At 34.6% G+C, this 27212-nt stretch overlaps 1 protein-coding gene across 1 annotated transcript; it reads left to right on the top strand.

Moving 5' to 3' along the window:
• The first annotated feature begins 4230 nt into the window (after window positions 1-4230).
• LOC146163173 (ribonuclease 3-like) lies at window positions 4231-24862 on the top strand. Its single transcript, XM_083382948.1, has 30 exons — window positions 4231-4365; window positions 6330-6389; window positions 6852-6916; window positions 7208-7245; window positions 7335-7392; window positions 7769-7886; window positions 8470-8628; window positions 9207-9343; window positions 9438-9574; window positions 9651-9769; window positions 10217-10318; window positions 11012-11159; window positions 11596-11663; window positions 12375-12494; window positions 13398-13520; window positions 14399-14521; window positions 15171-15240; window positions 16000-16121; window positions 16990-17227; window positions 17743-17845; window positions 18316-18431; window positions 19135-19292; window positions 19695-19789; window positions 20202-20309; window positions 21124-21257; window positions 21971-22091; window positions 22553-22628; window positions 23240-23286; window positions 23530-23640; window positions 24751-24862. Exons 1-30 carry the CDS (start codon window positions 4307-4309, stop codon window positions 24801-24803), a joined length of 3186 nt encoding a protein of 1061 aa, XP_083239074.1. The 5' UTR covers window positions 4231-4306; the 3' UTR covers window positions 24804-24862.
• Window positions 24863-27212: the final 2350 nt, after the last annotated feature.

Raw genomic sequence — 27212 nt, 5'->3', positions numbered from 1 at the left:
ACTTTAGATTACATTTTCTGATCAATGTAAAAATTGTCAAACGTTTAGGACCGAAATAGGAAGGTTAGTCATGTAGAACAAAAACAGTCGAGTAAGTTTTGCCACTGAGGTACATTGTAATTTAGTCTAAGCAGGTAAATTGTTATTCAATCGCTTTTTAGCAAAGTCGAATGTAAAACAACAATGACTTTTCCAATAAAAAAGAGTTTCAATATAGGGAATCCCCCTGGTGCTTTTTTAAATTAAGTATGAAGACAAAATAAAAACGAAACCTCCCGCACGTGATTGACTATATTATTTGTTAAAGGTTTGTTAATTCAGATTTGTAATAATGCATAATAACATGAATATTACGCGGATAAAATGTCATATGTGCTGATATAACTGTTTATTTGTACGTTGATGTTTAATGACAACTTTAAGCCGCTAGTCCGAAAACACTTGTCCAAACCCAGTCTGCATTTAGTGGCAGGTGCACACCCAATTATTTTCTAAAGCAATTGTGCGCACACCTGAATTGGTATGATGTGCATTTAAACTTAGAAAAAAAGGTAAATTGTGATCCCAAGGCGTTCAAAAAACTAAGGTGTCCTACCACATTTTCTCTGGTAACAAAACAAGTTGTCAAAATTGAAATAGCAAAGAAAAAATAATCAAGGAGTAATGTTAGCAATTTAAACCCCCAAAATGTGGTAGGAATGTAGACCAGCACCAAAATTTGTGGCCGGAGTTTAAATTCAGCATTTTAACTTTTTATGTTAAACAAACAAGTATTATATTTGAAATCAGCTCAATCTAAAACTTGTGCAATGCTGAATTAGCGTGTTGAATAACAGCTGATCAATGGACCGGAAATACCCTCCATACAGTTACCCTCTAAGGCCCCAATGGGACGACCGGTATGCCACATCACCCCAACATCGCCCACAACAGCCACCGCATAGAGCCCCAAGGTACCCGACTCCACCGGAACATCAAAGGCAACCCGATTTACCCCCATATCATCAAGATTCAAGGCGACCCCCTGGCGACTATCGCTATGACAGCGACTACAGACCCCCAAACTTAAACTATGGTCACCCAAGACATGACCACAGGCCCCCATCGCCACATAGGGCCCCCTATGATCCAAGAGGAACCCCCTACTCATCCCCTCCACCTCACCCATATGACTGGCGGCCACCCCCACCTCCCCCATACTATTCCCCGGGCGATCCACAAATGGTGCCTCCAGGGGCGGGGCCATGGAACCCAGAGCCCCGTTTTGTTCCCCGACCACCGGATGGAAGGGACCCTAACCGGTACCCGAGGAAAAATGCCCCACAAGTGAGGCACCCAAGTCGCGATAGCACCCCGGATGCCCGGAGGGGCAGGACGGACGATCGTCGGAGAGAAAGTTCTAGAAACAATTCAAGATCTTTGTCATCCACCAGGGACAAATCAAGGTGACTGAATAACAACTACAATAAAGTATAGTTTTTATTTTGATTCTAATCTGAACAAGAGGTTTTTGGAAAAGAATATACATATGAAAAATACCTGGTAAATTTATTTGGTTCAGTCAAATTCAAAGCAGTTTTCTAACTCTAGAATTATTTAGTTTTGCAATTATTCTTTAATGGTGTAGGTTTGCTGTTGTAATAGTACTCTTAATGTCTTAATGATGAAATTTCCCTTATGCATCATTTAGAATGTGCAATCAAATGTTTCAAATGACTTTACAATACCACATATTCTATGGTTGTTGTTAGAGTAGATCAGTGGTTTTCTCAACCTTTGTGGCTCCCCTGCTTTCAAGAAATACCTGGCATTGTATTTATGTGTTTTCTTTCGTTTTACTTCTCCATGTTAGTAACAAATACAGCCATATAAAACAAAGTCCAACGAATAAATGCACTTACTTACTTACTTTGTAGTAAATTACTTCAAAGTTTAAATGAACTTATAGTTATTAGTCATTGCAAGCTCATTCCTTTTTTCCACCAAGGTTTTTTTTTATTTCGCTCTGTTTTTAATTGAGCCAAGCGAGTTTCATTTCATATATATAGAGACAATTTATGGATTTTGTTTTTATTTACGTTAGCCTACACGGCCTTAACGCAGGACGTTTTCACGCCGAAGGAAGGTTTTTACTTTACAGCAATAAGCTATCCATAATTCTCTACCAATAATCTGCAAAGTAGAATCCAAAGGCATTCTACAATATTCGGTTTGGCAAACAGAGTAATGAATCTAGAATATAAAATCCTAATAAGTTTTGAAATAATTATTTGGGTTTTGAAATAAATATTTACCTTTTATTTTGAAGGGGATTGACAAAACACCAAATAATTGCTAATCTAATTGCTAAACATAATAGTGTATTCAAAAAGTAAATTATACATGATTAACTTTCTTAATAACTACCACTTAAAGAAGTTGTTTAAATTAGAGTGTATAACTACAAGAAAAAATAAACAAGAACGTAAAACATGATAGAAACACCTGGTTAATATTGGTGCCAAAAGTTACCATATGGTGAGTGTAATGAAATGAATGTTGTGTTTTAGGTATACTTCATTACAAATGTGATATATTAATTAGGCAGGTAAGCAATATGCTGCAAAAAAATAAGTATTGATGCGTTACCTGACAATAACGCTGTGCATAACCTCGCTGAATATTGGCCTAAATTGACCTAAAGTAACCTCATAGCAAACTTTGCGTGTTTTAAGATGGAATTTTTGATTTGCACTTTAACACCAAGGAAATTTCTTTAAACCTAGCATTCCACGTTAGTTTCTCGCCCGACAGCTTTTGGCGGGCACTTTATGATAAGGCAAAGGTTTTAAAGCAGTAGCTAATATGTGGCCGCCCGAAAAAACGCTAATGTTGCACATATGGCTGCCTTTGAAGCAGCACAGTAATTGTTTCGCCACAGCAACAGACGGCGTTAATAATAATTAAATCCAAACTTTTTGTAACAAGAAGAATAAATTATATCAGTTCCTTTTACCTGACACAAACGGCAAAAGTTTTATAATACCATGACTTAGCTAGAGAGTTATGCCCGTGGCCCCCCAACACCGCTCCATGGCCCCCCAGGGGGGCCGAGGGCCACGGTTGAGAAACCCTGGAGTAGATTGTTGTCAAGAAAAACTTTCAAGGTGCAAATATTAAAATTTTATTGCCACACCCTTTCCATACTCCCATACCCTACCCTTACATTTTCTGTCACAAAACGCTATAAATATGCTAATCTCTGGTTTGAAGCTAGTCATTTTGTGTAAGCTAAGAGCAAATCCTGTCTGTATTATTTTAAACATTTATATAGGTATTAGTCTGTAAAGATTGTGGGCAATTTGCATTTTCCTAGTTGTTACAACTAAAGATCGTCCGATATCACTTTTACAAGCTGATATAGGCCTGATACCGATTTTTTAATTTTCTAAAAGATCACCACGAATTTGAATTAGTTAAAAACAAATATTAAATAACAAACTTGGCATGATGCTAAACAGAATTTTTTTTGGTAAAAAAGAAACCTTTTTTTTTTGATAAACTACATCATATTTTCAAAGTAAAAATTGCCGGAATATTGTCACAACTTTACTGATACCGATATATTGGTATAAGCAAAATATCGACTATATAATTCTATTGGTAAACCGTTGTATCGACCCATCTCTAGTTTTAACCGGGAATAAATAATTTTGTTTTTTTAGAGGACGGTCGGAAAGCAGATCTCGGAATGATTCTGGTATGTTTAACATACACTGCTTTAAATGTTTTTTTTTATCAACTTAACCAGAGAATATTATGTATTTTTTATAGATAAACCAGGTGACAGGGAATCTAATGAATCGAGAGAAAGCAAAAAACGAAAAAGGTAACAGAATCACGTTATTGCGTTTCAATTTGTTAGCCTAATATCCTAAAGTATTTTCTAAAATTGTTGAATACTGATCAGTTTGAATTCCTGACTAGCCTTTTTACAGCTATGTAAAATATTATGCAAACATATATATATTCAGTTATATCATTATTTTTATTTAAAATTTGGAAATTGGGTTTTTCTGTTGACAGATAAACTGGCTAATACTATCTTACTAACTTACATATATTTGACTGAATTAATAAACAAATATGCTATATTAGTTTATGTTTTACCAACATTTCATTTAGATTGATAATATTTAAACTTTCTGTTAAAAAACCCTTTTACAAGAAATATTTGCGCAGGTCATCGACTCTTCTTAGTCCACATGATTACTTGTCCGACAATGACCCCGATGAAATTGAGCCGCAAATTAACATTGAAGAGGAAATGAAAAAGCTGACTGCTTCCTACAATCAATGCACACAGCATGGAAACCTATACAAAAGGTGCTGCCATTCAACATCATTTTTTGTTTATTTTGCATGCACTGCCTTGCCCTAAATCGGTCATGTTCAAATGGCGGATCGCCATCCGGTTCCGGATCTTTTCAACCTTTTGTGTGCGGATCTTCTAATGTAGTCTTGAAAACATAAACTGTCTACAGTGTCTTATGTGAATACCTATTGTCAGTGTTGATGAATTTTGTAAAATATCAAGGATAGAACGAGACTCCTAAATGCTAATCTTTGTGAGCGTTTGAGGATATCGGTTAGTGACAGAAAGCCCTAATTCGATGCTATTGTAAGACCTGAAGTCTAAAACAGAGGTTGGCAACCCACGGCCTGCGGGCCGGATGCCAATGTAATCCCACCAATCTAATCCATTCGGTCCGCCGCCTCTTTGACAAACTAGATACGAGTCTATTTCAAATACTTTTTGACTATTTTAACTAAAAAAAACGTAAGTTTGAAAAATTTTCGTTCTTAGCGCGAATGATCTTACTGCGTCCAACTTGTTTCGTTTAGATGCTGTCTTTTGAACTATATAAGCGCTTCGTTGCCGTTAACCGAAAACGTATTCAAAAATATTGGACATATATTTTTTAACATTGTTTATTTTCGGCAATGTAATAAAAGCTTGCAACAAATTAAAAAGAAATGCCGGTATACGTAAAAAATCACTTTTGAATCTTACAAAGTTATCAATATGTTGTAGGGTACATTTACATAAATAAAGCACCATAAAAATTAAAGCGTGTCTAATATGTTTACTATTCGCATTTGGTGGATCATCACGTTGTCAGGTTTGACTGTGCTGGATCATGGCAGAAATCATTTGAACACCCCTGCCCTAAATATTTATAATATGTGCCTTGGAATGTTGTACCCTTGGAACACTATTTGGGACAGATATTGTCAAATTATGGCCCACCGGCCAGGTCCAGCCTGCTATCTCTACCAAAGGTTCTTGCATTTATCATTAATTTTTGTAATCTGTTTGCACGTACGTATACCTTACATATATACATATATATAATTGTTTTTTAACCATGTTTTGTGAGTGGATCAGTTATAATACCTCTATAAATATCCACTGTATATTGGTTATGTAAATAGGTCTAGTACAGGCCAGTATTGTAAACAAGTCATTTTGAAATTACTTAAATTCCAGTCAAGTCATTCATAAATAAATTAAGTCCAAGTCAAGTCTTTTTGAATAAATAACAAGTCAAGTCCCAGTCCAAGTCATCGGTTGCTTGAGCCAAGTCATAATTAGAGCAAGTCAACTTCAAGTCAAGTCCTTGGCATACAATAAAACGTTAACTAATAAACTCTTCCGACTATGAGCAAAAACTCTCGTAAAATATACCATAAACACAACATATAGCAATTAAATTGTTTTGTGTGCATAATTAGGACAAATAATCTGATTTGAAAAAAAACACTTTATGAAATAACTTTTTTTAATCAAGTCATTTGTCTAAAAGACTTAAGTGAAGTCATTTTGCGCACAAGGCGTAAGTCAAGTCATTTGAAAACAGTGACTTAAGTGCACTGCCACTGTTACAGGCTCTATGGTGTTTATTTTTGGGGCCAGCGTCAGACTCAGGTTATTTTTAGCTGACCCTGTAGCCCTGCTCATAAGACATTCACACTTTTTTGTACTATCGCCAGCTTGTTAAAACGATGTCATACAGCTTATTAGTATAATAAATTTATTTGTTCTTTTTTATTGCCTCACCTGCAAAAACATTGTCCCCAGTCATAAATAATTGCCACTTCTTATATACAAGGTTTTAGAATAAATTTCCTGGGTATCTTAATTGAGAAAAAATATTTCCACCATATTTGATCTTATCACCATTTTAATAATTTGTCAAAACCAGCCTTTTGAAGGCCATTTATCCAGCCATGCTTACGACGATAAATACAAGGTTGTTTAATCAGATTTTATTGACTGTTATTTTTAGGGTCTTGAACTCTGAATACACTGTTGAAGGGACTGAGAAGCTTGTGGAAATTTACGACAGGTAGATCTGTTTTATTTATAAGTTAACAAGATCGTATTACAAAGTTTTTTTTTCTTATTTTCTTTCCAGTTAAAAAAAAACTATTTTTAAATGAATCTGTATTTTTTGTCAAAATTTATTGATAAAATATACCTTAACCCTAAGTATTTACAACTTATTTTAACTTCCAACTTAGTAAAAATATTTAAATAAAACACTCAAGTAAAGCAACAATATTTTTACACCTAATTTAAGCAATATTAGGATGTACCATTAGCTAACAGATTTTTAATTTCAAGCTAGTAATGTTCCCATACAGACCTTTCTACAAATCTAGATATAAAAAGGTTTTGCAATATCGTTAAGTTGACACTCTGCTGCTGTAATATTCAAATATTGCCATAAATCACATCATTGGCTAGTTCTTATAAAGGCTTAATTGAGTTTCAAAAATATATAACCTCATTTCTAACTGATTATCAGGTTTGAAGAGCATCTTGTCAATCGCCATAGAAAGCTTTGGAAGCCAAACACAAATGTTTTGCCAGGTACATTTGTTTACAATTATCAACATGTGTTTACATCAAATGCTAATTAAAATTTGGATTAAAAAGCAATATTGTGGTATATTTTTATAAAATATGTAAGATAAAGAATCTGTTTATTTTACATTTTGTATATATTCAAATTTTCTGTGTATTGTATATATTTACATTTTCTGTGTATTGTATATACTTGCAATAGATTTAACCTTAAACACCACTAGTTGTTATTAGGGCATAGTTATAGCTTTATAAATCACAACTAGTTGTTGCATTTGAACTATTTTTTACACTTAGAAGCAACACAAAAAGATGTGGATGAAGAAATCAACGTGGTAACATATTAAAAATAATGAATACTACACTTGTTTAGTTGATTGCTGTTTTTCGATTAGTACAATAAAAAGTGTTGTTTTTCTTGCAGAACCAAAGCACACAAATCACTGTGAAAAAAGTTGAGAATTGGAACCATACCTTTGCTTGTAAGTATAATGTAAACATAAAATAGGTTTGAATAGTTTAACCTCTGATTGTGTTAGATAAAATCATACCCGAAAATCAGTGTTCCACAACCTTTTTCACTTGCGGCATGCTAACAAAATATACGTAATAGTGTGTTAAATCGACAAAAGGATGCCATAATTTTACATATAATTGTCCATTTTGGGGGGTTTACTGTCCTTGGCTCTCAACCATTTCTAACGCTTAAGGTTGCTGAGATATATTAAGTCCCGGTTTTTCTGTGTTAGTAAGCTTCTTGAAAGCGAAACTAATAAGTTTGAAGACCACTCTCCTAAAACACCTTAAACCGCTTGGAATCTCGAAAATTGTTCTCTTTAATATCTCTGCTTGATTTAGTGACACGACATCAGCGTGCAAAATCACGGTCAACCATTATTAAGTTATCTGAAAGCGCAAAAAAGGAAGGAATTTCTTTGTCGGAATATATTAACAAAAAGCAACCAAGTGTTCCAAAGTAAGTGTTTTGAATATCTGTTTCTTAATAATCCTTTAAACGATAAAGTGCAAAGTTTTTATAAAATGTTTCCTAAACATATGTTCGCCATTTTGTTCATTGACACCTATGATAATTGTTTGTTCTTTTTTAATTAGAGTAAATCACGAAAAATGCTTGTTTTAGAATTCCATCCTTTTGTTAGTTTTGCTTTGATCCGATAAGAAACAAATGCAAACCAGCAGATTAGGAAATTGGCATTTTGTTTTTTTAAATTGATGAAAATTTGTTCATAAAGTTTTATTCAGATTTAACACCAAAAAACATTTTTTTTGTAGATTTTTTTTGCTATTTTTTTTTAAACTTACTTGCTTTGACAAATTAAAAAAATGTAGAAATCAGAAGTTTGGCTATTTTGTTTATTGACATCTAATAAAGTTTGTCTGTTCAGTTAAATTTAAAGTAAACCATTAAAAATAAAATAACTTTTTTTAGTTTTTGCTTTGACAAAAATTAAAAAACAAGGTTTGGCATTTGCTTCTTAAATTCTATGAAATATTCTTTTTTCAGTTTTATTCAAAATCAACCTTTTTATTTTTTTTAGTTTCTGTTTGGGCAAATTGAAGAAGGCTCTTCAAGGAATCTTTGACGATGAGGATTCTTTAGAGGATGGGGAGTTGGAGGTTGGGGATCAAGCAGGAGAACTCATCTCCTCCATCAGGAAGTTGAAAGCTCACCCGGACCGACTCCACGACGAACTATGGTTTGTTAAAGCTTTATAACTACTATGAGTAGTTTTTAATATTTTGTGCAAGATTTTTTTTTTAATATTTTTGTTTTTGTTTTAAGTAACATCACTTCTTTTGATGTTTTTGTTTTTGAGCTCTATGTATGCACACATTGTCGCTTAAAATCAGCTTATCTATGAAACATTTTTTTGTTAAATTTAGGCTTTAAGAAAAATGCCATAAAAACAATACACATAACACATGGCACTTAATATACATATGATACGTGGCACTTAAAAATGTTTAAGAAAGGTGCCGTGCTTTTTGAAATGGGTGCCTGCTGTGCTTCTTCATATTTTTAAGCCTACTACGTAAAACACTTTTCAAAGAGTTATAGAGGTTTTCGAGTTATTTTTTGGTGACCATGACATTTATACTGTTTTGTTTTTATATATATACTGTATTGTGAAAAAAAGTCGAATGATACAATCTTAGGTCTATAAAAAGCTAATTAACCTTTATTTGAGTTTTTTCATAAATTTTGTGCGGCAACCCTGAACAAACCAGGCATACTAGTTTTAAAAATACCCGGTTAACTTTTACTTTTTTCCAGGTACAATGAACCTGGTCAGGCCAACGACGGTCCACTTTGCAGATGCAGAGAAAGTGCGCGCGTCAAGGGAATACGTCACAACATTTACCCCGGGGAAGTCCGACCGCCCCCTTGTCACCCCATGAAGACAAAACTAGGTGGCACTTAATTAAATTTATTGACTTAGGTTATCACAACACTTATAGTGGCCATAATGCCATATACACCTCTGTATTTTTTCAAACCCTGCAGGTCAGTTTTACCACTACAGAGTGGCGGTCGGCCCCCCCACCAACTTCATGATCTCGAGTCCGACCACAATTGAACACGGAGGCCACGATTTCTTCTTTGAGGGATTCTCAATCTTCTCACACGAGAAACTCGATCACGTAAGCAGACTTTGGACGAATAAATATTTCCAAAGATATTAAACGGTCGCCAGTATGATTTTGTCGTATTTTCCAGGTTCCTTTCTGTGACATAATTCGCTTCCACATCCGTTACACAATTTACCTGATTCCCGAAACACCCCCAGAAAACTTCTGCATGAGGGGAATGGATCTCTTCCACGATTACCTCTTCAGGTTAGTCGAACAAAATAAACGGCCTCAATCGTTATTTGTAACAATTTTTTTACAATTTTTGTGTTTTTATATTTTGCCGACTTAACTCTTTTGCTTCTGATTAAATTTGTTATAATTTAGTCGTTTTTGATGCAGTCATGTTTTTTGTTGTTTTCTTGCGGGAAAAATATACTTATTCATATTTTTCTGATTTGTTTATTTATTTTTTGTTTATTGTCGTTGACAAAAAAACAAAATCTTTTTTTTTTTTTTTTTTTATGGTTTTAATGTCTTTTCAAAGGCAATTTTGTTTTCCGTTTTTTTCGGCAATCCAATTTTTAGATTCGTTTGCATTTTTGAAAAACTTGTGACATCGAACTTTAAACGAATTTCAATTTTATTGTTTTTGTGTTTATTTTTTTAAATATTATTCTGTTTACCACATTTTCACGTTTTTTAACTTTCCAGGGAGATTCTCGAGTTGTACGATTGGGCCGAGAGGGAATACGCATCGGATGAGACCTCCGAACAAAACTTCCGCAAATTTCGATTCTACCCAAGATTCGTCAGGTTAAAATTTTTCAACAGTAACTTATATAAACTGTTTTTTTTTTTAAAGATAAAATAAAAAAAAGATAAAAGGTAGAATGCAACACCTTACTTGGCGAAATTCTACAGTAAGGTAAGGATTCTCATTTAGCTCACTGACAACAATGCTGTCTAAAATTAGTATGTGCATATGACAAGGCGCCAAAGCGTTTTTTAATTAATATAACAATTTATCCAATTTTTCAAATAACGCAGTAATATTTTACTAGGCATTCATAGACCCCCTAAACATGGCTCACGTACGACAGTTTAAGAACACTTTATTGCAGGGGTTCTTGAACCGAGGTCCATGGACCTCCTGAGGGCCGTAAAATAAAAGAGTGTAATTATAAATAAAACGTTTTTGCACTTCAGACTCTGTTTTACTTTCACATTTCGTGGACCAAAAACTGCAGATTTCTAAAGTCTATTTGTATTGTGACGTCATTTTTTAATTTCTTGCCTACCGTGGTCCACGATGAGCCAAAAAAAAAATTAGGTGTAAGTGGTAAAAAAAGTTTAAGAACCCCTGCCTCATAGTAAGCACTGACCACAGAATTCAATTTTTTGTTTTTCCTTGTTAACTCAACTATTTATTTTAGCGAATCGACCTAACTTTAAAAAAATCTCGAAATAACATGAAACCAGATTTTTAACAAAATCTTAACCCCGCAGATCACTACCGGATAACGGCAAGGAGTTCCTGTCGTTGTGCAAAGTGCTGGAATACTTGATGGAAAGTGACAAGCCACTAGTTGACGAAAAGGATCTCGATCACTTGATGGGAATGTCACACAAAGAATGGCTCAACTTTACTGATAAGGTCAGCAAAAATTTAAACTTATTTGGGCGAGATACATCAGCATGTTATTCAAAACTTGAGCATTTTTTGCCAAATATTTTCTTATTACCGAGCTTTTCGACTGGCTCAACTTCACTGATAAGGTCAACACTTAATTACTGTTTTTATTTATTCGTTCAAAACAAATATGGATTTATATGAACAAACAATCAAGAAAGAGATAAGAAATAAAGATTAACCCCGTGGTTTAGTTTAATAGCTAAGCTTTTTGGTTGTAAAAAGGCTGTAAACTAGTAATTTTGCCTTCCAATCAAGTCATTAGAAAAACCTAAATAAAATGAAGTTAAGTCAAGATTATGTATTTTTTTACAAAAAACCTTCTGAAATTTAAATTTTAAATATTTTTTCTTTAGTCATAATTTAAGTTGAGGTGACCAATGGTGTAGATGTCTTTTAGGTTCGAGGAATGATCGTGACTCATCCTGGAAAAAAGCCGAGTTCGCTTCGAGTTGATCAACTTGACAGGTCAGTTTTAATGTTACCTCGCAGTGCCAAGTACACACCTTTTTAGTCTCAAAATGTTAAGCATTACTGATTACTTTTGGAATTTACGAAGCCTAAAGTCTTCGTATTACTTACCAAGTAGTTCATGACCTGAAACAATTAAATTTATGTTTTGAAAGGTATATTTCAACAAAATTTTACGATTTATTTTTATAGCGCTAATTTGTTGCAAAGTAAAGTATAGCCTTAATGTTGTGATAATTTAAATAAAAAATATCTAATTACTATCAAAATTGCAACATTTTTACCCTGGCTCGCTAATATTGACCCAAAACCGTCCAATAAAAAAAACTTGACCCAACTACCCATATATTTAACCAACGCCCCTAGTTTCGACCCATACCCCCTTTTATTGATCGAACTTCGAAAAATTAAAAAACCCTAAACGTTTACCCAAGTAGCCTTATATTTAACTAAATCCCCTAATTTGGGGCCAGGTCTTTTTCTCTGACACGGGTCCTTCTTTTTGACCCAAACCTTCTTTTTGACCCCTCATTTTAAGCGAAATACCCCTAATTTTGACCCATTTCTTCATAATACCCAAAAAACCTTAAGTCTTCACATACTGATATGGTTACCTATATTCACCCAGCTCTCCATATATTGACATGGGTACCTCGTTTTGACCCATATTCCCTCATATTATTCCAAGCCCCCTTCATTTCTCCCCAGGTACGACCGGACCCCAGTTGAATCACAGTCCAACGCCAACCATCCAGTAGACGACCGCTTTCCTATGATCGTCCACTTTGGAATAAGGCCAGCCAATCTCAGCTATGCAGGAGACCCAACGTGAGTTTTACACTTTACATGATTTATTTGTTGTCGGATCCAATCTGTTGCTTCTTATTGAGGCCAACAAGGGCTATTTATCTCTCCACTTATCTGGTTTGCAGTCCAACAGAAAAAAAATTATGAGCGAACAATAAAAGCAACAGCCCAAGACCAAGCAAGCGGGAACTTTTTTTACTGAATCTATATATATGAATATTGAATAATTTGCGAGTAATTTGTAATGTATTTTTTCGTCATGTCCAATATGCCCTTAATGTTTATTTAGTGGTGTATCGCTTCCAACTGTACAATACAATAGAAGTAAAAAGCTGCCAAGTGAATTTTAGATTACTACTTTTTAAGTGTTGGTTGAATTTTCAGTTTTAGAATAAAACTTGGGAGAAAAAACAAAATGTCATTTAAAGGGTACATTTTTTTAAACTAAACATTTTTTGTTCCAGTTTTGTTGTTTCATGGAATTGTCGCAGTTCTTGTTGCCCTTTTACTTTGTAAAGTGTTTTTTTTTAACAAAACCGACGATGCCAATTGCCAGCATTGGCTTAAAGATGTTTCCCAACCTTTTTTGCTGCGACACAAATACTAAGCGGTAATATTACAGCCAAGCTTCGGCGAACCAATTCTATTCGCTGAACGTTTTATAAGTTAACAAAACTTTTTTCTTATTTCTCCTAAAATTTTGCCAGATTTCAGACAAATCTTGCTCTGAATCAATAAATCGCAACCCACAGGTTTAAATCACATAGATAATGCAGTTAGATCTTTAAAGCCATTTTTGTCTTGATCTTAACGATGTGAACTACTACTGTCGGCGATCCAACCAAATCAAATGGGGTAGATTGAGTAACATTTAGATAAGACATTTAGCTGTTTTAAACCCTATTTTTGTCTTGATTTTTGCAGCTACCAACGAACTTGGAGGGCCTACCTGAAACTGCGCCATCTAATGGCCAACTCGCCCAACGTTAAATCGGATGAGAAGAAGAAGCTGAGGGAACGCGAGAGGGCGCTACAGAAGATCAGGAGGTCGGTCATGATGTTTTTTTTTATGTTTTATTCCTATAACCGCTATTTTGGACACAAAGTGCTTCTGCACGTTTAGCAGTGGTCCTCAACCGCTGATGCACCTGCCGCCAAACTTAAGTTACTGTTTTTAAAGTTAAGTTACTGTTTTTAAATGGTTTGACTTGACTTAAGTCGTTTTGCTAAAATCAATTTTTTTTTATATTTTTTGACTAATAACTTGATTTTGATTTAATCCATTGATTTTGATGACTTTGGTTGAAATTGCGAGTTTTCGTTTTACATTTAATATATTTTACAAATGACTATAGAAAATTAAAAAAGGTACATTTTACAGAGCATAAGTTTATAAAGTTTGAATAAATTGGCAACTTTGGGAACAGCTAGATTTATTTTAACATTTTACCAAATTACTAACAACTACCCAGTTTTATGAAAATTATTTATTTTAGTTGTTGTGCTTTCAAATGTTTATTTACGTTAAACCTCACCAAAGACTTGTTGCCTAACCTTGCTTGCACTACAATGCTGACCGGAATGATTGATTTCGTCAAGCCTCTCCAAAGGCATCTTGTGTACTATGATGTGTGCCGTTGGCCAGTACGACTCCAGAAGGGCTTGATCACAGAAAACACATTGTGTACATGTATGTTTCAGTTCAAACCCAAGTACATTGAATGCCTTTGGAAAAGCTTGCCGAATCAGTCAGCCTAATCAGGATTATAGTGTACTATATAATGGTTGTCGTTATCGTTGGTCAGTACGACTCCAGAAGGACTTGATCGCACAATACACATTTTGCATAATTATGAACGTTCCAGTAGCTTCTGTAAACGTATAACTTATGTCATTTACTAAATCACGGACTTTTTTATCCCCAGGGACAAGGACATGCAACGTGAAGTGACGGTTGAACTTAGCAGCAAGGGATTCAGAAGAACTGGAATCTTCTCCGACATCTGCCAACACGCAATGCTCCTCCCTGTTCTAACACACCATCTAAGGTAGGACGGTGGATTGGATTCGGAAGAGAAAAAAAAGATTATACTTTTACGGCAGGGGTTCCTAAACACGGTTATTGACGCAGACCCCCTAACGATTCTTTTTGAAATGAAATTTTTGATAGATGACGTCATTATTGGACGTCGTAAAACAATTAGCCTCAAGAAACCTAAAGTTTTCGTTTCAACAAATGTTAAACTGAAACAAAGCCTAAATAAATTTTAACAATTTTCTTTGAGAACAATTCATTTTTTTTAATTATACACCAAGATTTCAATTAAACCTTTTCTGCCCCCCTAAACCTAGTCTAAGTGCCCCAAGGGGCCGTGGAGCCAGTTTGTAAAACCCCAGTTTTGCCGAGACGTTTTTTTAATTACGGTTATTTTTTACGTTTCTGGACTAGATATGAACCAGCGGAAGCTAAAATATATACACTCAAGTACAAAAAAGTGTTTTTTTACTTAGGTGAAATGTTCTTACAAATATAAACCGCTAACAAAGTTACCGTAACGCAAATTTATCTCGTCACGTTTTTCTTTCTATTTTGCTAAATGAAACATATCGTAATTTTTCCTTTTTTTGAGGTTAATTACCCCTTTAACCTATTGCGATCGTGGTTTTATTTTTTTACGTGTTTCACGTTTTCCTCAGATACCACTTGTGCCTTGAAAGTTTGGAGAAAAGCATCGGGTACCAATTCAAAGAGCGAAAGTGGCTCAGTGTAAGATTATGTAATTGTTGGAGCTCTAAATCAGTAACATCAGAAAGATAGTCTGAAAGCGTTGCACCTACGAATATGCCAACCGTGCTTAGATTGTTTTGCTTATTTCATGCTTAAGTTCTCCGCCTTTAGTAATGGTAATTTTTAAATTAAGTAAAATTGTGTCCGCCAATGTCTTGTATTTACTATTCCAAGATGAAATATGATTTTTTTTCTGCAAAATTAACTAGTTTTCGTTTTTTTTTGATTGATTTGCGAAGTTTGGTCCATTTGCGGCCAAACAGTAAATATAAAGAAAGAAAGTGACTCAGTGTAAGATTGCCTAAATATTGTTGGACCTAAACCACTGACATCAGAAACATAGTCTGAAGCGTTGAACTTACTAGTATGCCAAACGTACTTAGATTGTTCAGCTTTTTTATGCCACAGTTTTCCAGTAATTAACAACATTTTTCGTTAATAATGGTAATATTTTATTCAAGTAAAAATGTGCCCGTCAATGTCTTATATTTACTATTCCGAGATGGAATCTGTTTTGTTTTTTTGCAAAATTAACTAGTTTTCGTTTTTGTTCATTGATTTGCGACGTTTGGTCCATTTGCGGCCAAATTCACTCTAACAGTAAACTATATACACAGAGCTCTAAATATTCTTTCTAAAAATGCCTATTGAAAATAGCCAACAAAAAGACTCGCCATAGAGCGGTATTCGCAGGGAATCTAACCCTACTGTGACGTCGCAATGTGTGTTTGAGTGCAGCACGCGATGAACCACCCAAGTTGCCAGATGAACTTCGGTCTTAACCCGGATCACGTGAGAAACGCGCTCTCAAACTGTGGACTGAGACTTCCCAAGTACGGGGACAGCTCCATTCATTACAAGTGAGTAGCGCTTATTGAATAGAATGTGTGGACCTGGATTAAGAGCCCAAGGCCAAAAGACCTAATTTTAAAACGATTTATTTATCTCCTTACACACAAGGACCGTATTGGCTTGTCTCAGTCATTTCTTTTGAAACAAAAACTGTACTGTACTGGTACGGGATCTGTGTCACTATAAGCTTCAAAAATTTAACCTTAAAAAACTTTAGGCACGAATTTATCCAGGCCTAAATCAATAGTAGCTCAATGGTTAATCCGGCACCGGTGTGAACTGTAGGCCAGTGTTTCCTAACCTTTTTTCGTTGTGTACATTTACCCCTCAAATCTAAATGCACAAAGGCAGAAAATTGAGCCATGACGTCACAATTTTACGTCATTAACCTGACGTCAGAAAACAAGTAAGCCTAAGAACTTGCTGTTTACGGTCCAACAAGAACTTGAGTCTAAAAACATCGAAGAAGAGATATCGTTGAAAATTTTAGTTCATTAGAGTAAATTTTTTTCACATATTGGTCGACATGATAGGTTTGTATGTTTATAACGAATAATCATGTTTAATACCTTACAAAACTGCCTAATAAAAATAATAAAAAAAATAACCAAATTTTAAACAAAACTAAAATAATAAAAAAAAACTGTAGAATTTAAGCCAACACAATTGATTTTCTAGCAAACCCATTTTTAACCCAAAATAAGAAAACTTCAAAACAAAACATACTTTTTATTATTTTCCAAGGTATACACTCGAAATCACCAAATAAAAAAATGTACCAAAATAAACAAAACGAAAAAAACATTGGGAACATGGATTTTATATCGAAACTATTTTTGACCAAAAACAAGAAACTTACACATTTATTTTCCCCAGGTACACTCGTAAACGGGGAATCACCACTCTGATCCGAATCATGGCTCGTTTGGGCCAGCAGCGCCCGGTACTTTCCCCAATCGAGCACAACGAGCGCCTGGAGTTCCTGGGCGACGCTGTGGTGGGGTATTACACTAGCGTACACCTTTTCCTGATGTTCCCAGACCTTTCCGAAGGAGCGCTCACCACATTTCGTACCGTACTCGTGAATAACCAACACCTGGCAACACTGGCAGAGGTAAGGCTTGAAATTTTTTATTTTTCGTGCTTTTTTGTGCGTTTTGGAGAAAAAATCTGCTGTAATTGTGTTTTTTTTTACCTTGGTGGTTGGCAAAATCTTATTTTCATGAGCAACCAACACCTGGCTGAAGTAAGGGCTTAAAATTGCTTTTTGAGGGGCTTTTTGGTTATTTTTTAAGTAAAACTTGCCGTAATTTTGGTATTTATTACCTTGGCTATGATTTTGGTCAAAATCTAAGTTTAAATACCAAGCCTCACTATAGGCAAGTAAGGTACGGATTTTTTTTCTAAAATCTTTTTCTTAAAAAAACGCTTTTATGATCATTATTTAAAATATATGTGTGTCTTAAAATGGAACCTTGTCTTACTAATGTCCACTGGAAGATTTTCGTGATATTCGTTTTGTATGTTTAGTTACAATTAAGTTTTTTAGCTTTACCGCCAATATTCTATTTAAAACAAATAAAAAAAAACAATCCTGACATCACCTTCATTAGTTGTGTTTTACTTCAGCGTTTGCGGTTGGACGAGTACATGTTGTACGCTCACGGACCTGATCTGTGCAGGAAAGCAGATCTAAGACACGCAATGGCAAACTGCTTCGAAGCGTTGATGGGTAAGAAGGCTCGTTGTTGTCACTTTATAGTTTTTCGCACTCTAATCAACTGTAAAATAAAATTTTATTTTGATTGTTGATATGCCTGACCGAGGATATCAGCTTGGTTGATAGTTTCTGGAATAAGAATAAACACTTAAAAAACAGCAGTAAACAAACTAAACTGTAATTTGTACACTGAAAGCCATTGCAGCAAACTCACGAATCTGTCCATCAATGATGCAAGCAGAGCAGGCTAGAAAAACAACTAGCCTGCAGTGAGGTTCGAACTCACGACCTCCGGTCAAGCCGGGACCGTCGCTCTACCAATTGAGCTATGCAGGCTCAGAGAGGAGCGAGTCGAGAACCAACCATGTGTAAACTGTAATTTCTAATTTTTTGTTGCACTGTAGGCATATTAGTTGCGTTTAAAGTTAATTTATTGACGTGCTATCAATAAATTTCTTGCCTAAAGTGTGTGTTGTTTCAAGGTGCTATTTACATGGAAGCGGGACTCGAAATTGCGCAAGACCTCTTCGGGAAATTCCTCTGGGAAACCCCCAAGTTGCAGGGGGTCTGGAAACACTTGCCCCTTCACCCTTTGCAGGTTGGGAGGAAATAAAAACTGCTAATTTAAATGATATTAAAACATACGTTTTCTTTGCAATATAAACGACAGAAACAGTGTTCCCATTTTAGGTGGGAGAAAACTTCAAAAACAGATTATTAAAATGATGTTAGAACCAGTGTTTTTTTAAGATGATTTGGGGACCGAAACGGTCCCCCAAATTTCTCCAGCGGTTTCCCAAATTTTGGACTTGCAACTTTTTGGTATTTAAATGAAACACTTGCGATCTCTTAAAACTATTTAGCGGTCACCCGAACCAAACCTTACAAAAACCCTGGTTAGAACAGATGTTTTCCTTGCAATTATGAAAGTACAATACAAGCCATGATAGCAAAGTTTCCCGTGTCTCTGTTGTCAGTTCTCACTTTTCTCTGGTTTTCTCAGGAGCGAAATTAAATGAGAATTAAAATTAAATTTTTGTCAAAAAAACAGAAATTTGTGCCATATAGATTGCTTGCAGTCATTCAACAATTTACAGCTTACTATAAAAACTACCTTTTTTGCGTTTCCCCCTCTGTTGTCACTTCTCACTTTTCTCCTATTTCCATATTGTTAGGATGGTTCTTAGTAATAAAAAGCATTAATACGTTTCGAAGATTTTATCGTCATATCATAAAAACTACCTTTTTTTGCCTTTTCCGCTCTATTGTCAGTTATCGCCTTTCTCCTACTTCCTCTTTAGGAGGAGGAGCCAGTGAGTGATCGTCGTTGCATCCGGGATGTCCCGATCCTCCAGAAGCTGACAGAGTTTGAAGATAAGATCGGAGTCACCTTCAACCACATCCGCATCCTCGCTAAAGCTTTCACCTGGAGGAATGTGCACGAGAACATACTCACCAAGTGAGGAGCTCGACTTTTGTATTGAATTATAATCGAGTGATGCGACTTTTTTGAACTTATTTTGACCAATTGAAGAACTATCCATCTTTTATTGACCACATTGACCAAGTGAAGTACTCGTGCTTTTTAGAATGTAGTTTGTCTCGTATTTTTGGCTTTGAGTTGCTTTTTGCATTTATATTATTGCCATGTTAAACGGCTAGCAATAACTAGTCGATAAAAGTTAAATTAAAATTTGAGCAGACCCATGACTTACAGTTAATGGGTTCGTTTTTTTACTTCAATATGTCATTATTCTCCATATCGGTTGGTGTATTTTGCTATGCGAAATAGTCAATGGAGAGTAGCGTGAGTACAGACCGAATGACCAAGTCTTACCCGCCACATTACGTTGTTGTCCAGGGGCCACAACCAACGTCTGGAGTTCCTCGGAGACTCGATTTGCAACTTGGTCGCTTCTACTTACCTATTCCGGCTCTACCCAACTCATCACGAAGGTAGGTTTGTATATTTAGGAATTTAATTGAAGGAAAATTTAGCATATGTCACTTTAAATTTAACATACTCCAACCTTGTTTAAAGTGCACTTAATATATTGAACCTCTATTGTCATATAGTTGTAATAAAGCTATAACCTCCCTCAATCCTTCCAGGTCACTTAAGATATTAAGAACACCGTTCTGACGTCCCATATCTTATCCATTTAAACCTATAAACCTTTATTGTCATACAGTTGCAATATAAACATACCGCTTTCTCAGTCAAAACTCAAAAAGTTCCTTAAATTTGTACATTTTTTCTTGAACCAAACCTAAACTTTGCTGATTAACTTGACTTATTGCACTCAAAATATTAAACCATTATTGTCATATAGTTGTAATATAAATACAACGCTTCTTAATCCTCCAGGTCACCTAACCCTGCTGAGAGCGACTGTTGTGAACGGACGAACTCAGTCTATGGTGGCTACTGAACTGGGGATGCCCCATTACGTCATCTGCAATCTGGACAGCGAGAGTCCAGGTTAGTCGTCGTCAATTTCGACTGTAGTCATTTTAGAGACACACCCTTGAAATTATGCCACCCCCCTTAAAATTGTGATATGTTGAACTTCTACAACGGGTATTGTCTGAGTCTGATTACAAATCCACACAGTTTTTTTTGGCTGGTTTAGCAAGAGCAAGTTGCTTACGATCGTCTAATTGAAATTAAATTAACGCAAACCTTTACATGTCTATTTGCAAAATAGATTTGAATTACAACGTTAATTTTAATTGGATTGACCAAATTGACAAAAGTTGAAATTAAATCACTTAGAACTAGAATTCAAGTTTAGTCATGTCAAGTTGAATGTTTTGTCGATTTAAATCAAGATTTTTTTTCTAAGAATGTTTGGCAAACGTCGTTTCGCGATGTGCGATTCGCCAGTACATTCTAAAAACTTTGAAAACAAAAAACGGAATTAAACAAAGCAGCTTTTTGGAGAAACTAAAACTGAATCACATTAAAATTATTAAATTAAATTAGAACCGGCATTTTGCTCTAACCTGTAACTAGAAATGAACTCTTAATTAAATATTTATGAAAATTATATTCAAGAAATATGTTTATGAAAGTAAATGTAAAATTATACCCAACTATGTTGGAAAAAGTTGTTTTTTGTAAATACGAAGTTTGATTGAGAATTATTAAGGGCAAAAGCTATCCAGAAAATGGAAAAGAAATAAAACAATTAACATTTCGCTCGTTTTCGATAATTATATATCTCAAATTTAAATTTAGCTACAAAATCTGACTCTTGATAACTTATACGGACACTTTCTTCGCTTAGGCGGGAAAGTCCCCGAATGGAAAGAGAAGAATCTCGCCGACTTGCTTGAAGCCTTTGTTGCGTCATTGTACGTCGACAAAGGGCTGAAATACGTGGAGGGGTTCATGCAAGTTTGCTTTTTTCCAAGATTAAAGGTAAGATTAAAAAAAAATGAAAATAAATAATATAAAGCGGACCAACTTTTTTGTCCGATTCTACTCATTTTTTGATTACCTTTATCTCCTGATTTTGCATTTGCAACTGATTTGTAACAGTAAGAATTGTTTTTAACCTGGATTTTAGGAGACAATCGCTGTATTTTTTAAAATTATGGAACTGGCAAATCTGTTAGTTTGATAATTTAGTTATTTATTGCCATTTCAATTGCTAGTCAAGCATTTGTGGACCTTTCCTTTGTTTTACCAAGCCATTTAGAATATTCAATATAAATAAATATGTGTCAGTATGCCCCAACCTAAAATGGTAATTTGCCAGTTATTTGACGCATATTCCCCCTTGTAACAAACTACAACGTAAATAACTTATCTAATGTGAACCGTCTCGAAATGTAAAAATTCATTTTTCTAATTCTGCGCCGTAACTTGTTCCATCAAGTAGAAATGATGAAACTAAGTAAAGAACTTGGCAAATCGAATAATACGTTGGGATTAAGATACTGATGAAGCGTTTAGTAGCGAAATATATTTAACATTTAACATCCAAACCAAGTTCTGTACATCGTGTAATATTCATTATTGATGTGCAACCAGAATCGTTAGAATGGTGAAACATTCGGATTCAGGCAGATGCTGTTATTCGAAAGAAAATCTTGATTAAAGTAGAAAACGCATTTTTCCTTTTTCCTCAGGAATTCATTCTGAGCCAGGAATGGAACGACCCCAAGTCTTGCTTGCAGCAATGTTGCCTCACACTGAGACAAGAGGGTAAAGAGCCCCAGTTACCCACCTACGAGATCTCAAAACAAGCAGGTAACTTGCTTCTTTATGTATTAATTTTTTTGTCTTTGAACATTTTGTGAATCTGACTATTTTTTTGTTAGTATGACACTTTTTAAATCCTATATGCGTACAAAAAATTTTTGTAGAAAGAAGTATTTAAAAAATATATAATGTGTAAACAATGGTCCTCTTTTGTAAAAAAAACGCTTTGGAAAGTTAATAGATTTACTATCAGCATAAATTTGATGTTATATATGCCTGAATACAGTATTAATTAAAATATCTTTCGACCATTGTAAAGTGGGTCGTAAGAAGATAGTATAATCATAGCGGCATGCACGGCATTTTTTACAATTTGCCCAAAACGTTTCACTTTTAATCATCGCAGTTGATTAGATTGTTTAAAAAATATCTTCACGATTTTATTTGTATTAAAGGCTATTGAAAAAATTATAAATGTGGCAAGAACACAAGATTTTTTTTCCTCCCAGGTCCGTCCCACGCCCGAAAGTATCTGGTATCTGTGTTTTTCCGCGACAAGGCGATTGGTAAAGGCTCCGGTGAAAGGTAATTATCTTTTTAGTTGCCCTACATTGTTTAAAAGGCTAAATTTCATTGGGATTTTTGGCTTATGGGTCAAAATATGGTATTGGGCCAATAGTCAAATTAATTATAAAGCAAACAAAATTTATTATAAAGCTTATCTAGGTTATTTGATAGAGTGACCGTCCTGGTTTGTTAGAGGTCGTGAGATCGAACCTCACTACGGGCTAGTTTTACGAACAACTAACGCATTTTTTTTAAATACTGCTTATATGGTTTCCTAAATTCTCGAATTACTTCACGATAGACCCTGTGGTGTCAGTTGCTCTATGTGTGTCCAAATTGCTATTTTCACATTTTTTGTAACCCAATCTTGCCTTTTAAAAGCGTCATTGCTATAATGTCGTGTTAAAGTTGCGGATATGTATGTCAATACTGTTGCAAATGTGCAGCCCAAACATTTTCTTAAAGTTGTTTAATGTTTATTGTCTTTAGGTCGTATTTTTATAAGGTTGGCGTTTTTCAGTTTTTCATTTTGTTGCTCACATATTTTTTTTCAAAGGTGTCGTTTTAATTCAAACTAGGTGGTTTCCTAATATTAACCTATATTAATGAATGTTGTTATTATTTGTTAGTATCCAAAAAGCCGAACGCGAAGCAGCAAGAAATGCACTCCAGGAATGTAAGTTGACACTCTTTGATTAAATATTGATTGATTTAGTAAAATAAATTAGACTTTTTTCGCTTAAAAATTATCCGATTAAATTAATATATGCCACGTGGAATTTTTGCACAGTTAAATTTAATATATGTAAAAGACGAGTACCGGCTTCGTCCGATATTATTGGACATCCTTAGTCATGATCGGTCTGGAACTGTTGTTGTTTCGCGAAGAGAAAATGTGACAATTTTATTTTTCTCCCAGATAACTTTCCTCAGCTTGAATGGCAGCGTCGTTACGTTGCTGAGAAGCACGACCTGCCCTACCAACCCCGGAAGAACCTCAAGAAAATCGAGGCCAAGAAACACGAGAAAGGTACCTTCACTAAATCTCACTGGTCTTTGCTTGCACGATTGACACTGCACTTGTTGAAAAGATATCTTTTAGGCCAGTGGTTATCAACCTTTTTTTTATTTTTCATTTACATTCCTACTCAATTCCTCTCCCCCATCATTCCTGTAAAAAATAGAAATAGTGACACAAATGAAACTAAATTCTTCAAAAAATCTAGATTTTTTAAATTGGTCCGTGGCTCACCTTAAATGTTCTTATGGCCCACCAGTGAGCCATGGCCCACTGGTTGAGAACCGCTGTTCTAGGCTTTTTTGCTATACACAAGTCTATGTTAAGGTATTTTCATAATGACCTGAAGGAATCTGATCTTTGGCTTTAAGATTTACACTGTTACCGTACATTCACATAATCGATTGCTAAACCTGATCAAAAAATTAAAACTTGCAATGTTCGGTAAATTTTTCATTTTAATCTGAAACAACGAACACTTTAACAAAGGGGTTTGCTTAAGAAAAAAAAACGAAAATCAATTTGCAAGTTCGACATGCAATCCTCAAATAGGATAAAATGTAAAACAACCGTTTATTAGACGATATTACTGACTTGCAAATTTTTATGCAAAAGAAATCCAAATCTTTTCGATTGATTTCGAGATTTTTTGCTTGAACGATTCATTTTTTACCAAAGAGAAATAAATTGTACACAAGTCCATGTCAAGGTTTTTTCATTAGGACTCAAAATCAAGTCTGAATGTTGAAGCATAATAGTTAGAGGTTTAGTTAAACGCAATAAGAATATCAAAGCCCATACAAAAGTAGGTAACTTTTTGTGAACCGTTCGAATATCTCATGATGTTGAAGGGATATCCTAACGTCGAAAATTTTACCTACTTCTGTATGGACTTTGGTATTCACACCAAGTCAATATTAATTTTAACTTGGATCCAAGTCAATTGTTTTTATAGCAAGTCAGGTTCTCATAAATTCATTATTATTATAAAATAAATGCCAAGCTACTGAATCAGTAAACTAATTTCTTAGCCGGCCAATTTTTGCAACACAACCATCAAAAACTAAATTTCATTATCAATAAGGAACAAACACCAAAACTTTTTCAACGCTTTATTTCTAGAAAATTCCAACGTCGAGCCTGCGGGAAAAAGACCAAAAATGGAGTCGCAATAGCCACCAAAAATTCTTTTTTATTTCAGCCTTTCTGCCACATGTGCTTTGTCTAAATACCAATAATCCCGCGAATGAGCGCCGTAAAAGGTTGTAATAAAGGGATGCAAAAACATTATTGTCAATATTGTATAGATTTAGGTGTACTTAAGTTGCTCTGTTAAAATGTCTTGACTTGACGCAAGTGTTTTGGACAAATGATTAGACTTGGACTTCAGTCATTGAGTGAAATGATTTTGGTTGAAATTAAGTTTTTTTATTTAGCATTTAATTATGAAATTGGGTGATTTATCTCAATTTTTGCACGTAAAGCGATTAAATTGCTACATGTTGATTTTAAGTCGACTTATTGCTTATAATCAGACTTGCTGTATTAGTTTATCAAAAAAACAACTGGAACTTAAGTGATTTCAAAATGACTTGTTGCAACACTGATAATTTCAGGTAGATATTTGTTGTATTGAATAGATGATCAGAAAAAAAACATACATTTGATTACAACACAATGTCACAACATGGTAGGACATGTTTCGCATAAAATGCTGTGTTTCAAACGAAGCAGAATTAACGAGCAGGTGTCAGGTTAAAAAGAGACGTCGGTCGTTGCGGTTCTGATATTACATCCACAATTGCATAACGCTCTTGCTCGACCTTATGTAACTAATGCTTATGAACAAGTTTCTTGTGATAAAACATGTTTGAAATCATGCAATAATAGACATCTATTTGACTGACGTTTAATAATTTTCATGTTAGGTCTGTTAAATACTTGTTTGGCTGCACAGTTGTTCTAATGTAATTTTGGCCTATACAAATGCCTTTACAATCGTGTTTTTTATCGCCTGACATGGCCTTACCAAGCGATTCTCTTAGTCCTGTCTTGTAAAGAACATATACCACACGATGATTTTTGTACAAAACACTATTTAATTGCTTAACTGGCCTATTAAGACCATTAGAAAGCAACATACGAAGGGTATACAAAATGTATTTACAAAACACATACAATTCCAATGCAAAAGGTTTATACAAAATTGTACAGAGCTAGAGAATATACGCACAGTTGTTGTACTTTAAAAAGAGACTCCGTTTTTAAATAGGGGCGAAGCATGAGACATCATTTTGCTGATTTTAATCCTCTCACCCAGTGGTTTTTAACCATTTATGACTTGCGGCACCCCTCAGAAAAGATAAATAGATAGCTGCACACCACTACTAAAAGTTGTATAATGTTTTAATATATTGTACTTCCAACTCTACACAATGTAGGGAAATAAAATATAATTTGATTTTACTTAAATCGTACACAAAGAGTTGTATCAACGGGCTTACCATAGAGAAAAAATAAGATTGCAAAAGATTTTTGAAATATCTTTCGGCACCCTTTAGCATTAGAAATGACACCCCGGTTGGACACCAATGCCCTTACCGATATATTTTTTAAAAGCAGTTATTAAACAGGTTAATATACAATTAAAGGCATTCGATATAAATAAGTGCGTTGCTGTTTTCGGTCTAAGTGCTCAGTATAACGAACGAAACAGCTGCATTAAGTGTTAAATATAGCAGATACTTATCAACATAAATTATATACAGCAGAGGTTCACAAATTTTGTGTCGCGAAGCCATTTGTTTCTAGTACGGAACATAAATGAATTTGCGGTTATAAAACTTTTATTATAATTATCACCTTACATGTCTTGGGCAATCATTGTAACGAAAAACAACCTAATAACCAGGGAGTGGGATTGTTTGACTTTTGCGGTTAGGTTCGGTTCGGGGTTAAGGATGTTTTCGGTTCAGTTTCGGTTTTAAGCAATTTAAAAGTTCCGGTTCGACCTTTGTTGTTTAAAAACTGGTTTATAAAGTTCCCGTTGGGATACAATATGATGTGCGTTACATTCTAAAAATGTGGGCAAATAAATGTAGAGAATATTATCGAGTTGTAACTAGTATTTAAACCAAGTTTTTTGAAGTAATAAAAAAACAAGGAGCTCATTATTAAAATATCAATATTTTTTCATAATTTTTTAAAAGTAGTTCTTTCAAAATATTTAATTTAGTGGCGTTTCGGCTCCTTGAATCTCACAACAACGGTTCAGGTTCGGTTACAGTTGAGAAAAAATTGTCCCAAAACCGTTTCATAAAATTTCGGTTCGACTCCGTGCTAATAAATAAAATTTTCGTGGCTTTGCGTCGAACAATTGTTTAAAGGCGTCGCAAGAAAGGAAGCTCAATGATTTACAGAGAGGTTGGAACAATTTCAAAGTGTTTAAACAATTACTCAGTGACCTTTACCCGCGAAATAAATTTGTAATTCGTACTCTTGTAATCTAAGTTTCGTGACGTATTAAAAAATAAGCAGCTCATTGTCGAAATATCTGAAAAAAATCAACGTTTTATTTAATCAAT

The sequence above is a fragment of the Ascidiella aspersa genome, chromosome 2, assembly GCF_963924565.1.
Source record: "Ascidiella aspersa chromosome 2, kaAscAspe10.2, whole genome shotgun sequence".
NCBI classification, from domain to species: Eukaryota; Metazoa; Chordata; class Ascidiacea; order Phlebobranchia; family Ascidiidae; genus Ascidiella; species Ascidiella aspersa.
The sequence above is the reverse complement of the archived record's forward strand: the minus strand, read 5'-3'. Positions and strand labels throughout refer to the sequence as shown.